Source organism: Pleurodeles waltl, chromosome 1_1 (assembly GCF_031143425.1).
Source record: "Pleurodeles waltl isolate 20211129_DDA chromosome 1_1, aPleWal1.hap1.20221129, whole genome shotgun sequence".
NCBI lineage: Eukaryota > Metazoa > Chordata > Amphibia > Caudata > Salamandridae > Pleurodeles > Pleurodeles waltl.
Window position 1 is genome coordinate 414,670,130 of NC_090436.1, and position 17,116 is coordinate 414,687,245.

General features: G+C 42.0%; 1 protein-coding gene across 3 annotated transcripts in view; it reads right to left on the minus strand.

Annotated features, from left to right (window-relative positions):
• The window catches only part of HEXB (hexosaminidase subunit beta), a 244,837-nt gene that overhangs the window by 163,253 nt on the left and 64,468 nt on the right, over positions 1–17,116 (minus strand). For all 3 annotated transcript variants that reach the window (XM_069223910.1, XM_069223901.1, XM_069223892.1), the window contains exons 5-6: positions 11,179–11,289; positions 7,320–7,421 (exon numbers count right to left, since the gene is read on the minus strand). In XM_069223910.1, the coding sequence (XP_069080011.1) occupies positions 7,320–7,421; positions 11,179–11,289 (213 nt within the window). The remainder of the gene's footprint in view (positions 1–7,319; positions 7,422–11,178; positions 11,290–17,116) is intronic.

A 17,116-nucleotide genomic window follows, 5' to 3' on the forward strand; every position in this document is an offset into this window, starting at 1 on the left:
TATCTACATGCCTGAGCAAACCTGGGAGCATTGGAAGAAATGGACTCTCCTTGTGTGTTGTGCCATGGGTGTCAACTAAAAAAATCCTCTTCTATTAGAGATTGTGAAAAGCTGCTGCCCTAGCTATAACCTGTTGATATGAGGTGGAATCCTGAGGTGGTGAAGGTCTAGCTGGATAGAGATCCGGATCATTAGGTGTAATAGGATCCGGATCATATGTATCCCATGGGTCAGGATGGTCTAATGCATCTCTCAAATCATGAGCCCCACCAGGTGGCAAAATAGATGGTGTGAACCCCAAAGGAGGGGAAGATGTTGATGGAGGAGGATGCTGTGGAGAAGTAGGTGGAGGTCGAGAGGGTTGAGGAAAAAGCAGAGTAAAGAAAGGAGTCTTCCTTTGTAGTCTCTTTTGGAGGCAGAGGAGTCAAGCGCCTCTTAAAAAGTCAATTTCCTCTTTAAAGGGGAAGGAGGTGATCTAATTCACCATGTTCCCTCTTGAATTTGAAGTCTGTGCCAACGAGCATCCCTAACTTTCAAAATTGGTTCCACCGGTGAAAGGGTGGTTGGAGGAGACTGTCCAGAATCCTAAGAGGTCTTTATTATTTTCGGTTCCGAAGTCTTTTGTGTAGGATATATTTTCAGTGCAGAAGCTGTGGTCTCTTTCTTCTTCGGTGTCGAAGTGGTCGGCACCAAAGCACCATGTATTTTTGGTCGTGTTGGAGCCGAAGTGGAGGTGCCCGAGGTTGATACTGCAGATTTATATTTGGCTTTTTTCGATGCCGAAAGGCAGGGCATCCAAATGAGTTTCTTGCTCTGACCATGGCCACCATGGCTGGAGGGAAGTGGCGGACAGGTGACCTCTTTTGATGTAGTTTTGACAGAGGGTGAAGGGGTCATTTTTTTACTCATGGTTTGCCCCGACTGCAACGGTTGACTCTCGATGTCAGATTGTACATCAGAGTCTTGAATGGAGAAGACCGGTTATTTCTCCAGCTCTTCCTGTGCATGCTCGTCACCAAAGATGTCTGGTGTGTCATCTGCAGTGCGAGACACCATTTCCATTAGACAAGCTCTTCGATTTCGGAGTGTCTTTTTTGAGCGAATTGAATGGCACGCTTGGCAGGTCTGCTCGTTTTGGTTGGGGGGCTGGGGAAGAGGCACAAATTACACACTTGGTGGTGGTCAGTGTGTGGAAATTTGGAGTTGCATCAAAGGCATAACCGAAAAGGAGTCCGTTCCAATAGGGCTGCATAGTTAGATGCCACGTGGAGGAGTTAGGCCCGAAGAGGGTCTGAGAGGGCCGTGTCTGCCCCGAAAGGCTGACAATCGATTCCAGGTGTAAGCTGGAACTGAAGATCAAGTATGGAAGAATACGCAATCGAAACAATACAGAAGGTGATAGAAAGACTCAAAGGATACCATTTTGGACTGTATCAAGCTGAGAACTCGGAGCGAGAGGAACACACATCCGAACCAGAGGGCAGAGAGAAAAACGATCTAACAAAGGACTCCATGCCCATGCGCAGTCTTATTGAGAGGATTCACTCTATCCTGCGACTCGAAAAGCTTCTCTGAAGAAAAATAAGTTGTACCACTCCGAACCAAACACTAGATGGTGAGTTTATGCACAACATGTGTATCTACAGCCGCACATGCCATCGAACAAAATGTTTATAGCTTCTATGCTGCAGTAGTACAGGAATAGATGCATACCGGCTTGCACGCTTGTAATGAGACAGGTCGATTTGATGTTGGTCAGGGTCCAACACGGGCAGACGACTTTAACCATCCTTCGGTGGCTTTTTGACGTTGGAAAGAGACATGGATCACAAGGCCAGAGAAGAACACTATAATGGAGTTGGTACAGGCCATGTAACAGGTCCCAAGGAGTAAGATGGCACCAGGGAGGGACCTGCGGGCGGTAACCTGAATGGAACTCCCTGCTTTTCTATGGGACCCAGAGGCACTCCAGAGGGAGCCAGAAGGGCAATGAAACTTTGCAGCATGGCCTCTTTGCATACCTTGTTCTCCTGCAATTACAACAAAAGCCCAGGAAACTCTAGGCACATTGGGAATCAACTGAGGGACCGGCTCCATGGTTGAGGACCTTGATGGAGTGCGACTGATTTATCAAAACCTTTATGCCATTTCTTTGGAGCCAGAATGGTGAGATGGGGTCTAGTAACGCTTTACTTTCCAATGCTTGTTTTTGGGTAAGGGTGTGGACTTAGACATACCAGAGGATTTTGAGCGAGAACTGGAGTGGTCGCTGGAATGGCCTTAGCCAAGGACCGAGACCAGGATTGTGACTCGGAGCAGTAGGAGGACTGTGAAGGTAGAGACAACTTCTTTTACTCGCCTTTATACAGCTTTGCCTCCCAGCCTCAGATGTGCTTAGGGTGCACTTCTCACACAAATTCAGAGCTCTGCCCTCACCACAGTAATCAAAGGAACACCTCTTGCATATCCATGACCACCATATACCTCCTACAATGGTGACAGCTTGAATCCTGTTGTTTTTAGGGGCTAAATCGCTCTCATGCACACTGGAAAAGTCTGGAATTATCAGTAGACCAACAAGAATAGTGTTCTTTACAGCTGCGCCCCGTCACTTGTGTGAAAGTGTATAGCCAAGGTGGAGGTGCAGGACATCACACAACGGTGCCTGGGAACACTGCCATAAAGAATAAATAACTGAATTAAGTTTGGCCCCTTGGGATTATTCTAAAGGTGAGGAATTTACTATTTGAAGTACTCAGCAGAAAGGAACAAAACAAAAAGCTGGTCAGGAGGCCAGTAATAATGAAATGGAAAGCCACTCTTCACATTTACTGCTGGTCACCTCTCACGGGTGGGCTGAAGCAGAGAGCCGGGCCCAGCCTGTGTAAAGAGGACGGTAGAGGCCAGAGAAAGTGATGGTTATCCAAGGATATTGATGAAATGCTGCTTTATGTGAAGGAGGAACCCAGAGATGATACAAGCCCTGCATAAATATTTGAAGCACCTCGTATGGTCTCTGGACATGGCTTCTGCATTCACAAAATGTCTTGATACAAGTTCAACCTTTCACTGAATCACAGACGCATTTACGTTTCTAAAATGTAGCCTGTCACACTCAGCAAGCAACATAGTAGATGAATTACTCAGAGGCCTCTGGCTCATGAAAACCAATAACTTGCCACTCGACAAATCTACTTTTCGCTTCATACTTCCTCACCTCCCAGAATTACTATTTATGTATATAGTTTATTTGATTTTGTCTTCAGATTGTCTTGAACTGGCACAAACTGCAATATTGTTCCATAATGCACACCTAGTAACATGTGAATTAAAATTTGCAGAAGTTACCATACACTGGTCTTGTTCCTACTGAGAAAGTTTATATTTTTTCCTGAACAAACGTTTTCAATCCCTTTTGTTAGGACTGACAGTGTGTACCATATCAAAATACCATAAAAAAAAAAAAAAAAAAAAAAAAAAAAAAAAAAAAAACTTATAGTAGAAATCTTTTCAAAAACGAGTTTACTTCTGTAAAATGTATTAAGGATTTATAAGCTAACCTTGAAATTCTGGATCAAGCTCTCAGACTATACATTATGATTACCTCCTCTATTATGAAGGCCAAGGATCATTTTGTAATTTAGGGGTCACTGAGCCTCTGTGGATGGACACAGAAAATGCCAAAGGCTCCAATTAAAGCTCTCTCAAAACTTCTTTCTCGAACTCTTCCAATCTTTCCCTCCTTTCTGCCAAACGCTATTTGTATACTACATACTTATGCATCCAGCTCACTCTGTGATGACACCCAATTGCACTGCAATGAACTTTCCTTTAGGAAGCATATGAGCTCTGTTAGACCAGACAGCCTTAGGGCAGTCATCCCCAACATTTTGCCCACCTCCCTCCACTTTTCTGATGCTGTTTTTGGACTCAGTGTACTTTACCACTGCTGACCAGTGCTAAAGTGCAGATGTTCTCTCCCTTAGAACATGTTAAAATTGGTTCATCCCCAATTGGCCTATTTATTGACTTTTAAGTCCCTAGTAAAGTGCATTATATGTGCACAGGGCCTGTAAATTAAAAGCTACTAGTGGACCTGAAGCACTAATTGTGAACCCACATAAATAACCCCCTTAACCATGTCGCAGGCCTGCCACTGCAAGGCCTGTGTGTGCAGTTTCACTGCCACTTCGACATGACATTTAAAAGTACCAGCCAAGCTTTAGTGTGGCCTGAATAGTAACAGAAAATCCTGCTTACTGGTGAGGTTAGATTTTATATTACTGTTTTAGAAATGCCACTTTTAGCAAGTAAGCATTTCTCGGCACTTAAATCCATCTGTGCCTTACAGCCTGTCTCCAATCCACGTATGGTATGTGCCGGTTGACAGCTCCCTTGTGCATTTCACCCACACAACCACAAACACAGGACACACTGTCACATCTGCATAATAAATGTGTCTTCCTGGGCTGGAATGGTGAAGGGCCTGACACTTACATTTCAAAGGCAAGTGGCCTGCCCTCATACACAGGTCAGATAAACACCCTCCTTCCACTGGGACCCTGGCAGACAGGACTGGGATGAATGGGGAACTTGTGCACTTCAAAACCACTCTTTGAAGTTCCCCCTCCCCCCCCACTTCAAAAGCATTTTAGGGTATATAAACTGGGCCTCTGATGCAGGTGATCTAACATTCCTAGAATGGCTGGTTCCAAAGACAAATGTTTACAAGATGGCATTTCAGACCTATTTAACTGCCTACTTGCGCAAGGGTTATGGCTTCAGATGTAGGGATGGAGGTTATGTGGCAAGGCTCCAAAAAGCTTGAACCTGCATCCTGCCATGCACATTTCAAGTGAAGGCACATTCTCTGGGAGAGGTAGAGGGTTGGGATAGGTTGGGTGGTGTACAACACAAAGCAATATAAAGAAGGTACTACAGAGTGTGCTGGAATATTTTAAGAATTATGAGCAGTCGATACCATGGCCAGAAGGGGGCATATATGTGGGACCTCTTTGGCTCTCCAAGTGCAGCTTCCGGCTTAACCACAGCTGTATTTTAGCCTTGCTGCCTTTTCCTTGCCCTAAGGGGTCAAAAAGCCCAAAATATGCAATCTCGCTAAATGATCATATGGCACACCAGTTCATAATGTACCTACATGCACGAATCAGGTGATATTGGATTAAGCTATCCACTGCAGAAATCAATCTATATTGTTGCTAGAAGTAAGACCAATTATTTGTGAAGGTTTTATGAAAACAGGATTGCATAGCCCCCGGAAACTGGTGCATTATTACATGGATATGGCATGGCACCTAAACATTCAAGAATAATGTAGACCTCTCAATAGTTGCATGTTGCAAGAACAAGCTGTAACAACTCTATTTTACTAATGTAATCGTAAGTGGCTTTGTCATCAAATGCATGTTCGTCACTAAATGACCTATAGTAAGTTTTAAGGATATTCACCTATTTAATTTCTTTATAGCATACACAGGTCAATATATGTCCTTAATTTGTTTAGATTACCTTCAGCATCACTTGTGGCTTATAACCCAGGAACTTATTTCCTTTGTTTCTCTCATTACAAAATATCTGTTAGATGCTGCTCAAAATGATCAGTCAGCAAGGTTTCCAGCTAGTTCCATTTATAAATTGCCTACATGTTCAGTCACTTTTGTTATGATAACTAGATAACCCAACCTACACCATCTTTCAGGCACCCTTCTGATACCAGCAACTCACAGCTGGAGCTCTACATTAATGGATTGTTTATGCTTCTAACGTATCGCCTAACTAACTGCATGGAGAAAAATTCATACAAATGTAATTTAAAAAAACTGAGTTGTAGAAAATTCACGTAGGTGGTTTACCAGTGACTAACCCGTAAAACAAGACCTATTACATGTGATAAAATCAGCTCATCTATTTAAATGTACGACTGAAAATTATTGCAGCCCACGTGTTATTATAATAACTCTTCCATTGAAAGCCATCTGTTTAGGGGTTTCCTTTCCTATTGCTCCTCCTCTGGTATGTTAGTTTCACTGTGTGATTTCTAAGTACAGAAAGGTTACTCAGTGTTAATATTTGTGATGGGTTTCCTCATAATTATGATTACTTAACTAGCTTCCTGATTGTTTTGATTTAGCATAACTTGGGTCCCATCCCCCGAATTAATCATTTTAATCACATATGGGCCACGTTCTGGCCGTATGCTAATAAAAAGTGAAATTGAATGCTAATATTAAAATGCCTTGTTCAAAGTAAATCACAAAGCAATGCTGGGTGCTGCTTTTAACAAGGTTATATTTTGGTATATACAAACAAGGCTTCACAAACTATCTCACAAGACTCCGCTATTGGCCCTAGATTTGAATACTGTCAAGAATGGATGCAGTGATGGCCTGCTAAATTTCTTCCTTGGATGCTCATGGAAACGGTGACTCCTCACAGTAGCCGCAGAACCACTTGTGCACTTAGGGAACAATTTTGACACCTTTCATATTTATTCTCGAGAGGACCAGATAAGAGGAAACAGCCACAAAAGACAAAAAAAATCCTTTGCAATATTCTCAATCAAAATTGAAGATCAAGTTTATAAAGAAATAGATAAGCAAGGGCAACCAACTCTCTGACATCCGAAAAGAAGAAACAGCCAAGCAAGACATTAACTGAAAGATCCAAAAGGTGCTCCGGTTTTAATGAGCAAAACTCAACGACAAAAATATTAGCAACACATTTTTGTAACCCTCCAACCAACCCCCTACAAAAGCTTCCATTTCTAAGCATACAAAATGTCCAAGGAACCATTTCATGTAACCTGGGCGCAAAACTTCTGTATCACGTGCTGTACCAACTAAAAGAATACAAAACACACAATTTAATAAAATGCAATAAATCAATAGAAAAATTAAACTTAGAAAGAGAACAAAGGAAAAGGAGAGTCCTAAATATTACTTATCTACGTTTTAAAGGACTGGCTTGCCACTTTGTTAACGTGATATTTTTTTCTTAAAAGTAGAAAGCTGTAATTTTGAAGCATGCAACCTTAATTGCTACATATGTGTGGAATCGTGAGGAAACAAACAGTAGATCAATGACCAGAAATGTCAGTATTGTTCTACAGACTAGGAAAGGTAGGCATGGGAACAATTAATATTTGCTACTAACAAACGCAAAGAAAACAACGTTTTTCCTGCAATGTTATGTAAATTGGGACTGGTAATAGATCCACTTTTTGAAGTAGATAGGTTCCCTTCAATTTACAAAGATGGAATGTGCACATCCTTGGGATTAAAAATACTCAATTTACTCACCATATCACTTAACTCAGGAAAAGTCACACTTTGATACGGGAAGGATTGGTCATCTACGATGTGCCAGTGCAACACATTAAACTTGTTGAAAGACATTGCATCCTGAAAGAAAGGAAACATGAGGCATGAGGTATTCCCTCAAGAAAGGTTTCACCACATGTTTAAACAATATATAATTAGGTTCTATTAAAAATTTAGCACAATGGAGGCTGACTCCTTCCACTGCATATCTATAAGTGTGTGTGCAGTTACATCTTATCTACAGCTGGGTATGATGTACACATTTTCACTTATGGTCAATAGGTACTAGAAGGCCAAAATTAAAACACTGTAGTAATTCTACTTCTCCTAGATATCCTCTTTCAAGATGAAAGACTCAGGTAGCCATTAATCCTGCAGTGAGTTTAGGCTAAGCACAGTATAAGAACAGCGTAAACGTCAACAAAATAAGGACAATGTATACTTGAAACCTGTTTCCACACACAGCTATCTTTCTAAGGAACTTCTGACATGGCACTACTTTCCTGCCATTACAAGCAGGATTTTCACTGCTGTCAGGTGGCTTTCAGCTGGGTATCGAAATCACCTAGCTTATAGAACTCAACACCAAAATTAGATAGCAGCGCTCCTCCTGAAACTCCTCTTATCAAAGAATCTTTATTGCAATATTATGTAACGCCGGTTATATTTTGATACCTGTAAGATAGACACTAATTGCCAAGCCAGAAAAAAGGGTACTAATAAAAATAAATGTAGAAACTATAATTAAGATGAAAATACAAACACCAACAACAGGAGACATTGTCTCACACCAGTCAGATATAACAAGACTTATACAAAATGTAAAAAGTCAGCTCAAAAGACAAACTTGAGGCATCTTATTTTGTTCGCCTGAAGGACAAAACTGGATATTTTCTGACAGTGTATCACAAAAATTCCAGTCCATGTAACCAAGACTTAGTATAGTTGGCATAACAGCTCTCCCAACAAGTCTCCTCATGTAACCGGTTAACTTAAAGTCCAACTGCCTTGTAATCCTCATGACTGAGCTCAGCTGTTGCTCACTTAAGCATGTACAATACAACTCAGAGTCCTACAGCAAAATAGAGATTTACATCTTTGCTGAATAATAAACGTTATTTTGTCAGAAAGCCAATAAAAACACTCTGTGGGGCGTTTCACATCTGCTCTTCTGTCATATCCACTAATTCATCAGTGTCCTTTGGCCAGAAAATGTGAGCCTCTCCACAGCTCAGTGCATGGATATCATCAGCTTTGCTAAATGAAGATCTGGGGCAGGATTTGGATGTTTTTGATTAATCCATCATTTTCAGGTTCAATTGCAGACTAGGACAACATTCCAGTGCAGCAGGAGACTGAGGAGGTGAGGAGACCAGCAGGTGTTAAGAGCGGTCAGAAGAAAGCCCTCGTCCTCCAAAGGCAAAGGATGAAGTCATAAATTTGAATGTTAAGAGTCACTTGGAATGTGTTTAAATGGAAGGCCCAAAATAAAGGTTGCTTACATCTAAGCGCAGCACAATTTAGGGTAGCCAATCCTCCCATGATGCCTTAAATGTAAGTTAATTACCTGCAGCAAGGATACACTTTTTTTTTTTTTCTTAAACAGTGGATACATTTTTATGTTGCCAATTGAAAAATACATCACATTCAGGACTCTTTATAGAAAAGGGGTGAGTTTTTGACCAGAGTCAATTGGCATTGAGCCTTTAATACACACAAACTATTTCTATACACTGTACCCTCCTTACATGCACACTCTTAATCCCTTGTTGACAATTCACCACAAATCCTTTCTACATTCATTATCCCCCAATTAACCATCCATTTTCTATTCATCAGTCCTTTCATTCAATATTAAGCTTTAATATCCAGGAATCTTCATTGACTTAAATTTAAAGAAACCATAATTCTATTTCCACTGAGCCTTACAAAGACCACTCTGACTTTGGAAGAATCACCAATGATCCTCCTATGAAGAGAAAAGCTCAGGAAAAAATCTGTGCTAAGAGAATTTAATCCGTAAACATGACCTTCATCAGGCCAGAGTTAAAAGTCCATACTAAGGTCCTGGCGGATGGGATACTCCGTCACAAACGTGACAGATATCCTGCCTGCCGTATTACAAGTTCCATTACAAGTTTGAAAGCAGGCAGCTGTGCGTCTGAATGGTTAAATAAGCTCTGAAGGCACAAATGTTACGGTCTAGGCCTTGTCTCTGATGAATTGCAGTACGACATTGGTCTGTGGAGAAAATTCTTAGCTGGAACAATTTGTTTACACCAGCTGACTATCCACTTGTCAGTAATATTGAGCTAATGCTTGTATTACGAATTGATCATACAGGGTTAAACATTCACATCCTGACTAAATAGAAAGAAAGCCAATGTGACTGCTGTGCATGTGAAGATTCTTGGGACTGCATTTCACAACATACAGGATGAGCTTCCAGCTGCAATACAACGTTTTGAATAGTTCTATGTGATTTTACAGAAAAACTAGCTCATGGAATACCATTACTGAGAAACCATTTAATCTAAACAGTTTAATGGAAATCTTCAGAATGAATGGAATTTACCTTTTCATAGAAATCAATTCATAGAATGTCTATTTGGTCAAAATTGACTTTTGAATGTAAATGCAATGGTGGCAGGTCTTACTTTCAGAAACAGTTTTGTTGAAAATATGTATTTTAGTGTTTTACTTTTGGGGACAGTATTTCATATGTATATCTTTTACGTGGTCAAAAAATTACTTTTATTTCGCTGACCTATCACTACCAGTAAACACCATCCATCGCTGACCCCCTGAAAACCACTAAACACCATCAACCCTGCCCCCTAAAACTCATCACCACAAAACTACACTCGTCCATGCAGCCCAAAAGCTTTCTACTACAATTATCCACCATCCCTGAACCATAAAAATTATTTTTTTTTTTAAAACTCACTATCCCTAACTCCACCCCTTCCTAAACCCTAAAAACCCCTTTCTACATATAAACTCCACCCATTCAATACCCCTTAAAACACCTAAGCAAATCCAAACTCCACCCGTACCTGAACCACCAAACAAATCCCCACTGCCTTTAAACACCACCCATCCATGGCCTATGAGAACGCCTCATCACCTTAAACTACTCATCCCCGATCAATAAAAACTTTTCAACAGCTAAATTCCCCCATCCCCGAATCCTTAAAACTCCACACCATCCTTAACTTCACCCCATCTTGAACTCTAAAAACTCTTCACCATCGCAGCCGCTACCCATAGTTTAACATTTAAAACCCTCACCAGTCCTAAACTTTGCCCATCCATGAACCCTAAAACCTCTCAACACCCTTACACTCCACGCATCACTGAAACCAAAAACCACCTCACCAACCTCAAACTCCACACATCTGTGAACCCTAACACCTCACCATCCCTATACTCCTCCCATCTGACCCGTAAAAACCTCTTTCTATGCCCAAACTCAAAGTATTCCTGACCCCTAAAAACCCTCAACCTAAACATTACCCATCCCTTAATCAAAAAAAATAAAAAAAATAAAAAAATCACAGCAGTCCTACAGTCCATCCAATTTCCTTGTAATTTTGGACTGTTCCTTAAAAAAAATTCAATTTCTTGCATTTCCTTAAAATGGTCTCTACTTAGAATTATTTTTCCACGATTTCTTTTCCTCCAATGTGGTTTCTCAGTTTTTGTTTTTCTTTAATTCAAACTAGATACTCTACTAAGCACATTCTACAGCTTTCACTGCTAAACATATTTCACTTAAAGCCATATACAAGTTCAGCTGGGGAACTGTTTGAAGAGTTATGCATTAAATGTCACTTACCAGGGTCAGAAATATAGTTCGCAGTGGTAAATAGTGCCTTGATGTGTCAATTAATATCCCTCTGTGTGCAAATCTTGGGTAGTCCTTAATCTCAGACTGGTTGATTTGTAACTAGTGTAAAAAACAGAATGAAATGACTGGTTTACTTCTGAAAACAAAACATTTGATCAACAAAATCAATATGTAGCACTAAATTAAAGATGCTGAATGTAGCTCTCTGTCAACTATTACCTTCATTGAGACATCAATATACATGAAAACTCGGTTGTATGTCATCAGTATGTACTTACTATAATTTTCAGGAGCCATTATTTGGAATATTTAAGAAACACAACAAAATAATTTCGGCCTAATGTTGATGTTTTTAATAACAGTAAATTCAGAACCCAACTATGACTGTTTAAGTGAATTTCTATTTTTTAACATTCTATTTCTTCCATATAACGTCCCTGTAACCTTTGTTTTCTTCAGTGAATTGCTATGTTTAAAAAAAAAATTTTTTACATAAGTAATTTTGATTACTAAACGTTAATCCAACCACTGCCATGCACAGCCTGTGGCCAACCCCCTTTAACCACCCAACCCTGTGTCGGTAACTGGCTGCAGGTGCTGGCCTGCGGCCAGACCTGTGGCCATCCCCCGTAACCACCCAACCTTGCGCTTTGGCCGTGTGTTGTGGAAGCTGGCCTCTGGGCCGGTCTTTGAGTGTGAGAATAAGTGTGAGAGGGTGTCTCTGGGTGAGAGTGTGTCTGTTTGGGTGTGGGAGGGTCTATGTGAATGTGAGACTGGGTAAGAAAGAGAGAGAGAGAGAGAGAAGGTGTAAGAGGGTATCTGGGTTAAAGAGTGGGTGAGTGTCTCTGCGTGTGGGTGCATGGGTGTCCAAGTGGGTGTGTGAGGGTCTGTGACTGAGTAGGTCTGCGACTGGGTGCGTCATTGTCTGAGGGGGTTTGGGAGAGTGTGCGAGTGTGCGTGTGTGTGTCAGTAGCTGTGAGAGTGACTGTCACTAACAAACCTCACTTGCCCTTTTGTCCAACAAGAGTCCACAGCTTTGCATGAAATATCTACCAAAGTGGAGTTCTTTCTGCCTTCTTGGGTAAGTGTCCAGCACGTGTTCCACACTACAGCCGTGTAATGGATAACAAGTGACCTTGTTTTCGGTTTGGCAACATGATCATTCCTGTTGCGTGTTTCTCTAGAATTCTGTGATAACATGAATCTTCCTATCAAGAGGCCAACGAGACAACAAAGATGTAAATCTCCACCAAACCAGTGTCGTTCCTCTTTTCTGTATGAAGTAAGTGCTTCTTGGTTTTGTGGAGATGTCCTCATATTGCTCTGCATCAAAAATGTGCCATCAAAATTGGCCCGAAACGCACTGGGGGATCCTTTGGGAAGCTGACCATCATCCTGACAAAAGGGACATATGCATACTACTAAGGTAGACGGTGCGGGCCAAGCTTCCAGATAATTTGCACATTTGCATACTCTTAGCCATTTAAAGGGCGAACCATGGTTTGTTGGGTGGGGTGGGGGGGGGGGGGGGCGGGAGGGACAAGCCTGCCAGTCGGATATATATATATAAATATAATGTCACTTACCCAGTGTACATCTGTTCGTGGCATGTTCTGCTGCAGATTCACATGCTGTGCACTGTTCCTGCCATCTAGTGTTAGGCTCGGAGTGTTACAAGTTGTTTTTCTTCGAAGAAGTCTTTGAGTCGAGTGCTGTGCATAGACTACAAAGCAGTAATCCTCCCCAAGGTGGTCAGCCTGTAGGAGTTGAAGTTGTTTGAAATAATGTTCTTAGCAACACAACAAGCCACAGTAGGACAGGCTGTACTAACACATCTACAGAGTAGTGTTTGGTAAAAGTATGAGGCGTGGACCAAGTGGCTGCCTTACAAATCTCGGTCATTGGTATGTTACCTAGAAAGGCCATTGTTGCTCCTTTCTTTCTAGTGGAGTGCGCCTTTGGTGTAATGAGTAGTTCTCTTTTAGCTTTTAGGTAACAAGTTTGTATACATTTCACTATCCATCTGGCTATGCCTAGTTTGGAAATGGGGTTACCAGTATGGGGTTTCTGGAATACGACGAACAACTGTTTAGTTTTACAAAATGGTTTTGTTTTGTCTATATAGTACATTAGAGCTCTTTTTATATCTACTGTATGCAGTGCTCTTTCTGCCAGTGAGTCTGGCTGTGGGAAGAAGACTGGGAGTTCCACTGTTTGGTTTAAATGAAACGGTTAAATGACTTTTGGTAGAAATTTTGGATTTGGGCGGAGAACAACTTTATGTTTTTGTACCTGTATAAAGGGTTCCTCAATAGTGAAAGCCTGTATTTCACTAACTCTTCGTAATGAGGGGATTGCTACTAGAAATGCCACTTTCTAAGTTAAGTATTGGATCTGACAAGAATGCATGGGTTCAAAAGGTGGACCCGTGAGTCATGTAAGTACAATATTAAGATTCCACGAGGGTGCTGGTGGAGTTCTTGGAGGTATGATCCGTTTTTGTCCTTCCATGAAGGACTTAATGGCTGGTATTCTAAATAGGGATTTTGTGTGTTTAATTTGCAAATAAGCCGAAATTGCAGTGAGGTGTATATTGATGGATGAAAAGGCTAGATTTGCTTTTTGTAGGTGTAGTAAATAACCTATGATGTCTTGTATGGACGCATCCAATGGTGTGATGTGTTTTGCTTGGCAGTAGAAGACAAATCTTTTCCATTTATTAGCATAACAATGCCTGGTGGTAGGTTTTCTTGCCTGGTTAATGACTTCTATACACTCTTTTGGAAGATTTAGATAGCCAAACTAAGACTTCAGGAGCCAGATTGCTAGATTGAGCATTGCTGGATTGGGGTGTCAGATCTGCTGTTTGTGTTGCGTTAACAGATCTTCTCTGTTTGGAAGCTTGACGTGAGGTACTACTGAGAGGTCCAACAGTGTGGTGTACCACGGTTGGCGTGCCCACGTTGGTGCTATAAGTATTAGTTTGAGTTTGTTTTGACACAGTTTGTTGACTAGAAATGTAATGAGTGGGAGAGGGGGGAAAAGCGTAAGGAAATATCCCTGACCAGTTGATCCATAGAGCATTGCCCTTGGACTGAGGGTGCGGGTACCTGGACGCAAAGTTTTGGCATCTTGTGTTTTGGTTTGTGGCAAACAGATCTATCTCTGGTGTCCCCCACTGGCAAAAGGGTTTTTGTAGTACCTGGGGATGTATTTCCCCACCCGTGAGTTTGCTGGTGATCCCGACTGAGATTGTCTGCTAATTGATTGTGAATCCCTGGGATGTATTGAGCTATTAGGCGAATGTTGTTGTGAATTGCCCAATGCCATATTTTTTGTGCTAGGAGGCAAAGTTGTGATGAGTGTGTTCCCCCCTGTTTAAGTAGTACATTGTTGTCCTATTGTCTGTTTTGACAAGAACGTGTTTATGAGCCAGAAGAGGTTGAAAAGCTTTTAATGCTAGAAAGACTGCTAGCCTGTGATTGTTGAGGTGTGCTCCCCACCCAATCATTGATGCATCTGTTGTGAGAAGCGAATAGTGTGTTTGGCGGTCTATCAACACTAGACCTTGGAGATGACCCTGTGCCTGCGACCATTGTTTTGCAAGGCACTGCTGTAAGGGCCGCATATGTAACCGTGCATTTGGGACAATTGCGATGCATGATGCCATCATGCCTAGGAGTTTCATCACAAATCTGACTGTGTAATGCTGATTTGGTTGTATTTTTGGTACCATGGTGTGGAATGATTGTACCCTTTGTGGGCTTGGACTTGCAATCGCTTTTTGAGTGATGAGTGTAGCTCCCAAGTATTGCTGAATTTGGGATGGTTGTAAGTGTGATTTTTGGTAATTTATTGAAAACCCTAGTGCGTGTAGGGTATCTATTACGTAAAGTGTGTGATCTTGACACTGCTCTTGAGTGTTGGCCTTTATTAGCCAATCGTCGAGATATGGGAATACATGCATGGATTGTCTCCTTATGTATGCTGCTACTACGGCAAGGCATTTTGTAAATACTCTGGGGGCTGTTATCCCGAAGGGTAATACCTTGAATTGGTAATGTTTGGCTTGTATAACAAACCTGAGGTATTTTCTGTGAGATGGATGGATGGGTATGTGAAAATACGCATCTTTTAAATCCAGTGTTGACATGTATTCACCCTGTTTTAGTAATGGGACTACATCTTGTAGTATCACCATATGAAAGTTTACTGGTTTGATGTATAGGTTGAGAGTCCTGAGATCTAATATTGGCCTTAGTGTTTTGTCCTTTTTGGGAATAAGTAAGTACAGGGAATAGACCCCTGTTCCTTTTTGTTGATGAGGTACTAGTTCTGTGGCTTGTTTTGTTAATAGTGCCTGCACCTCTGTTTGTAACATTGTTAGATGTTGCAACAATAGTTTGTGCGCTTTTGGGGGAATATCTGGAGGAAAATGTGTGAATTCTATGCAGTAACCATGTTGGATAATTGATAGTACCCATGTGTCCTTTGTTATGTTTGACCATTGATTGTGGAACATTTCCAATCTTCCTCCCACAGGGGATGTGTGTTGGGAGAAGGTGATGGCAAAGTCACTGCTTGTTCCTAGTGGCTTGCTTTGTAGGTTCCCCTGGATTTGGGAAATTGCCCTCTGAAGGACCCTCGAAACCCCCCCTCTTTGATACTGTGATTGGTATGAGGGCTTTGTCTGTGAGGTGGATGGTTCGGATGGCTGTGGCCTGAACCCACCCCCTATACTGCGGTTTACTAAATGTCCCTCTGTATTGGGATGAGTAAAGCGCGCCCATCGCTTTGGCTGTATCCGTATCCTTTTTCATCTTTTCTATGGCTGTGTCCACTTGTGTGCCAAATACCGGCGGCTGGTTGAATGGCATGTTGAGGACCGCCGGTTGAATCTCCGGTTTAAAACCTGATGATCTAAGCCATGCATGGCGTCTAATTGTCACTGCAGTGTTTATTGTTCTTGCGGCAGTATTAGCTGAATCTATTGTAGACCTTATTTGATTATTAGTTACTGCCTGTCCCTCCTCTACTATCTGCTGAGCTCTTTTTTGGTATTCTTTGGGGAGATGTTGAATGTCGTCGCTCATCTCATCCCAATGAGCTCTGTCATATCTTGCGAAGAGTGCCTGAGAGTTCGCTATGCGCCACTGATTGGCTGCTTGTGAAGTTACCCTCTTTCCTGCCGCATCAAACGTTTTACTCTCTTTATCTGGAGGGGGTGCATCTCCAGATGACTGCGAGTTGGCCCTCTTCCTCGCCGTACTGACCACTATCGAATCTGGGGGCAGCTGCTGGGTGATAAATACCGGGTCAGAAGGTGGTGGTTTATATTTCTTTTCTACCCTTGGCGTTATGGCTCTTCCCTTAACCGGCTCCTGAAAAATCTGCTGGGCAGGTTTGAGCATGCCTGGGAGCATGGGTAGACTTTGGTAAGATGTATGTGTGGAGGACAAGGTATTAAAAAGAAAGTCGTCCTCTAGTGGTTCGGTATGCATGCTTACATTGTGGAAAGCAGGAGCCCTAGCCAAAACCTGTGTATAGGAGGTGCTATCTTCAGATGGAGGGTTTAGATGGATGGCGCTCCGGGCTATTGTCCGGCACAGGGTCATCATAAAGATTCCACGGGTCTGTGTCTTAATGCGACTGCACAGTGTGTGTGGGTGACTGTGCAGTGGGTATAGCAAGAGGGGAAACAGTTCTTGGAGGAGAATGCAGAGGAGAATGTGCTGGGGAAAACTGGCGTGGCGAGATTGCTCTCTTGGCACTTTAGCCTTTGGCTGGTCAGTGTCCGACCGTCCTTGGAAAGCCAGTTTCCTTTTACATTTGAGGGGAGGTGCTGTGAGGATCTTTCCAGTATCCTTGTGGATCTGTATCCTGGCTTGTCTCTCATCAAATTCCTAGATCTGTAGAAGTTCCTCCT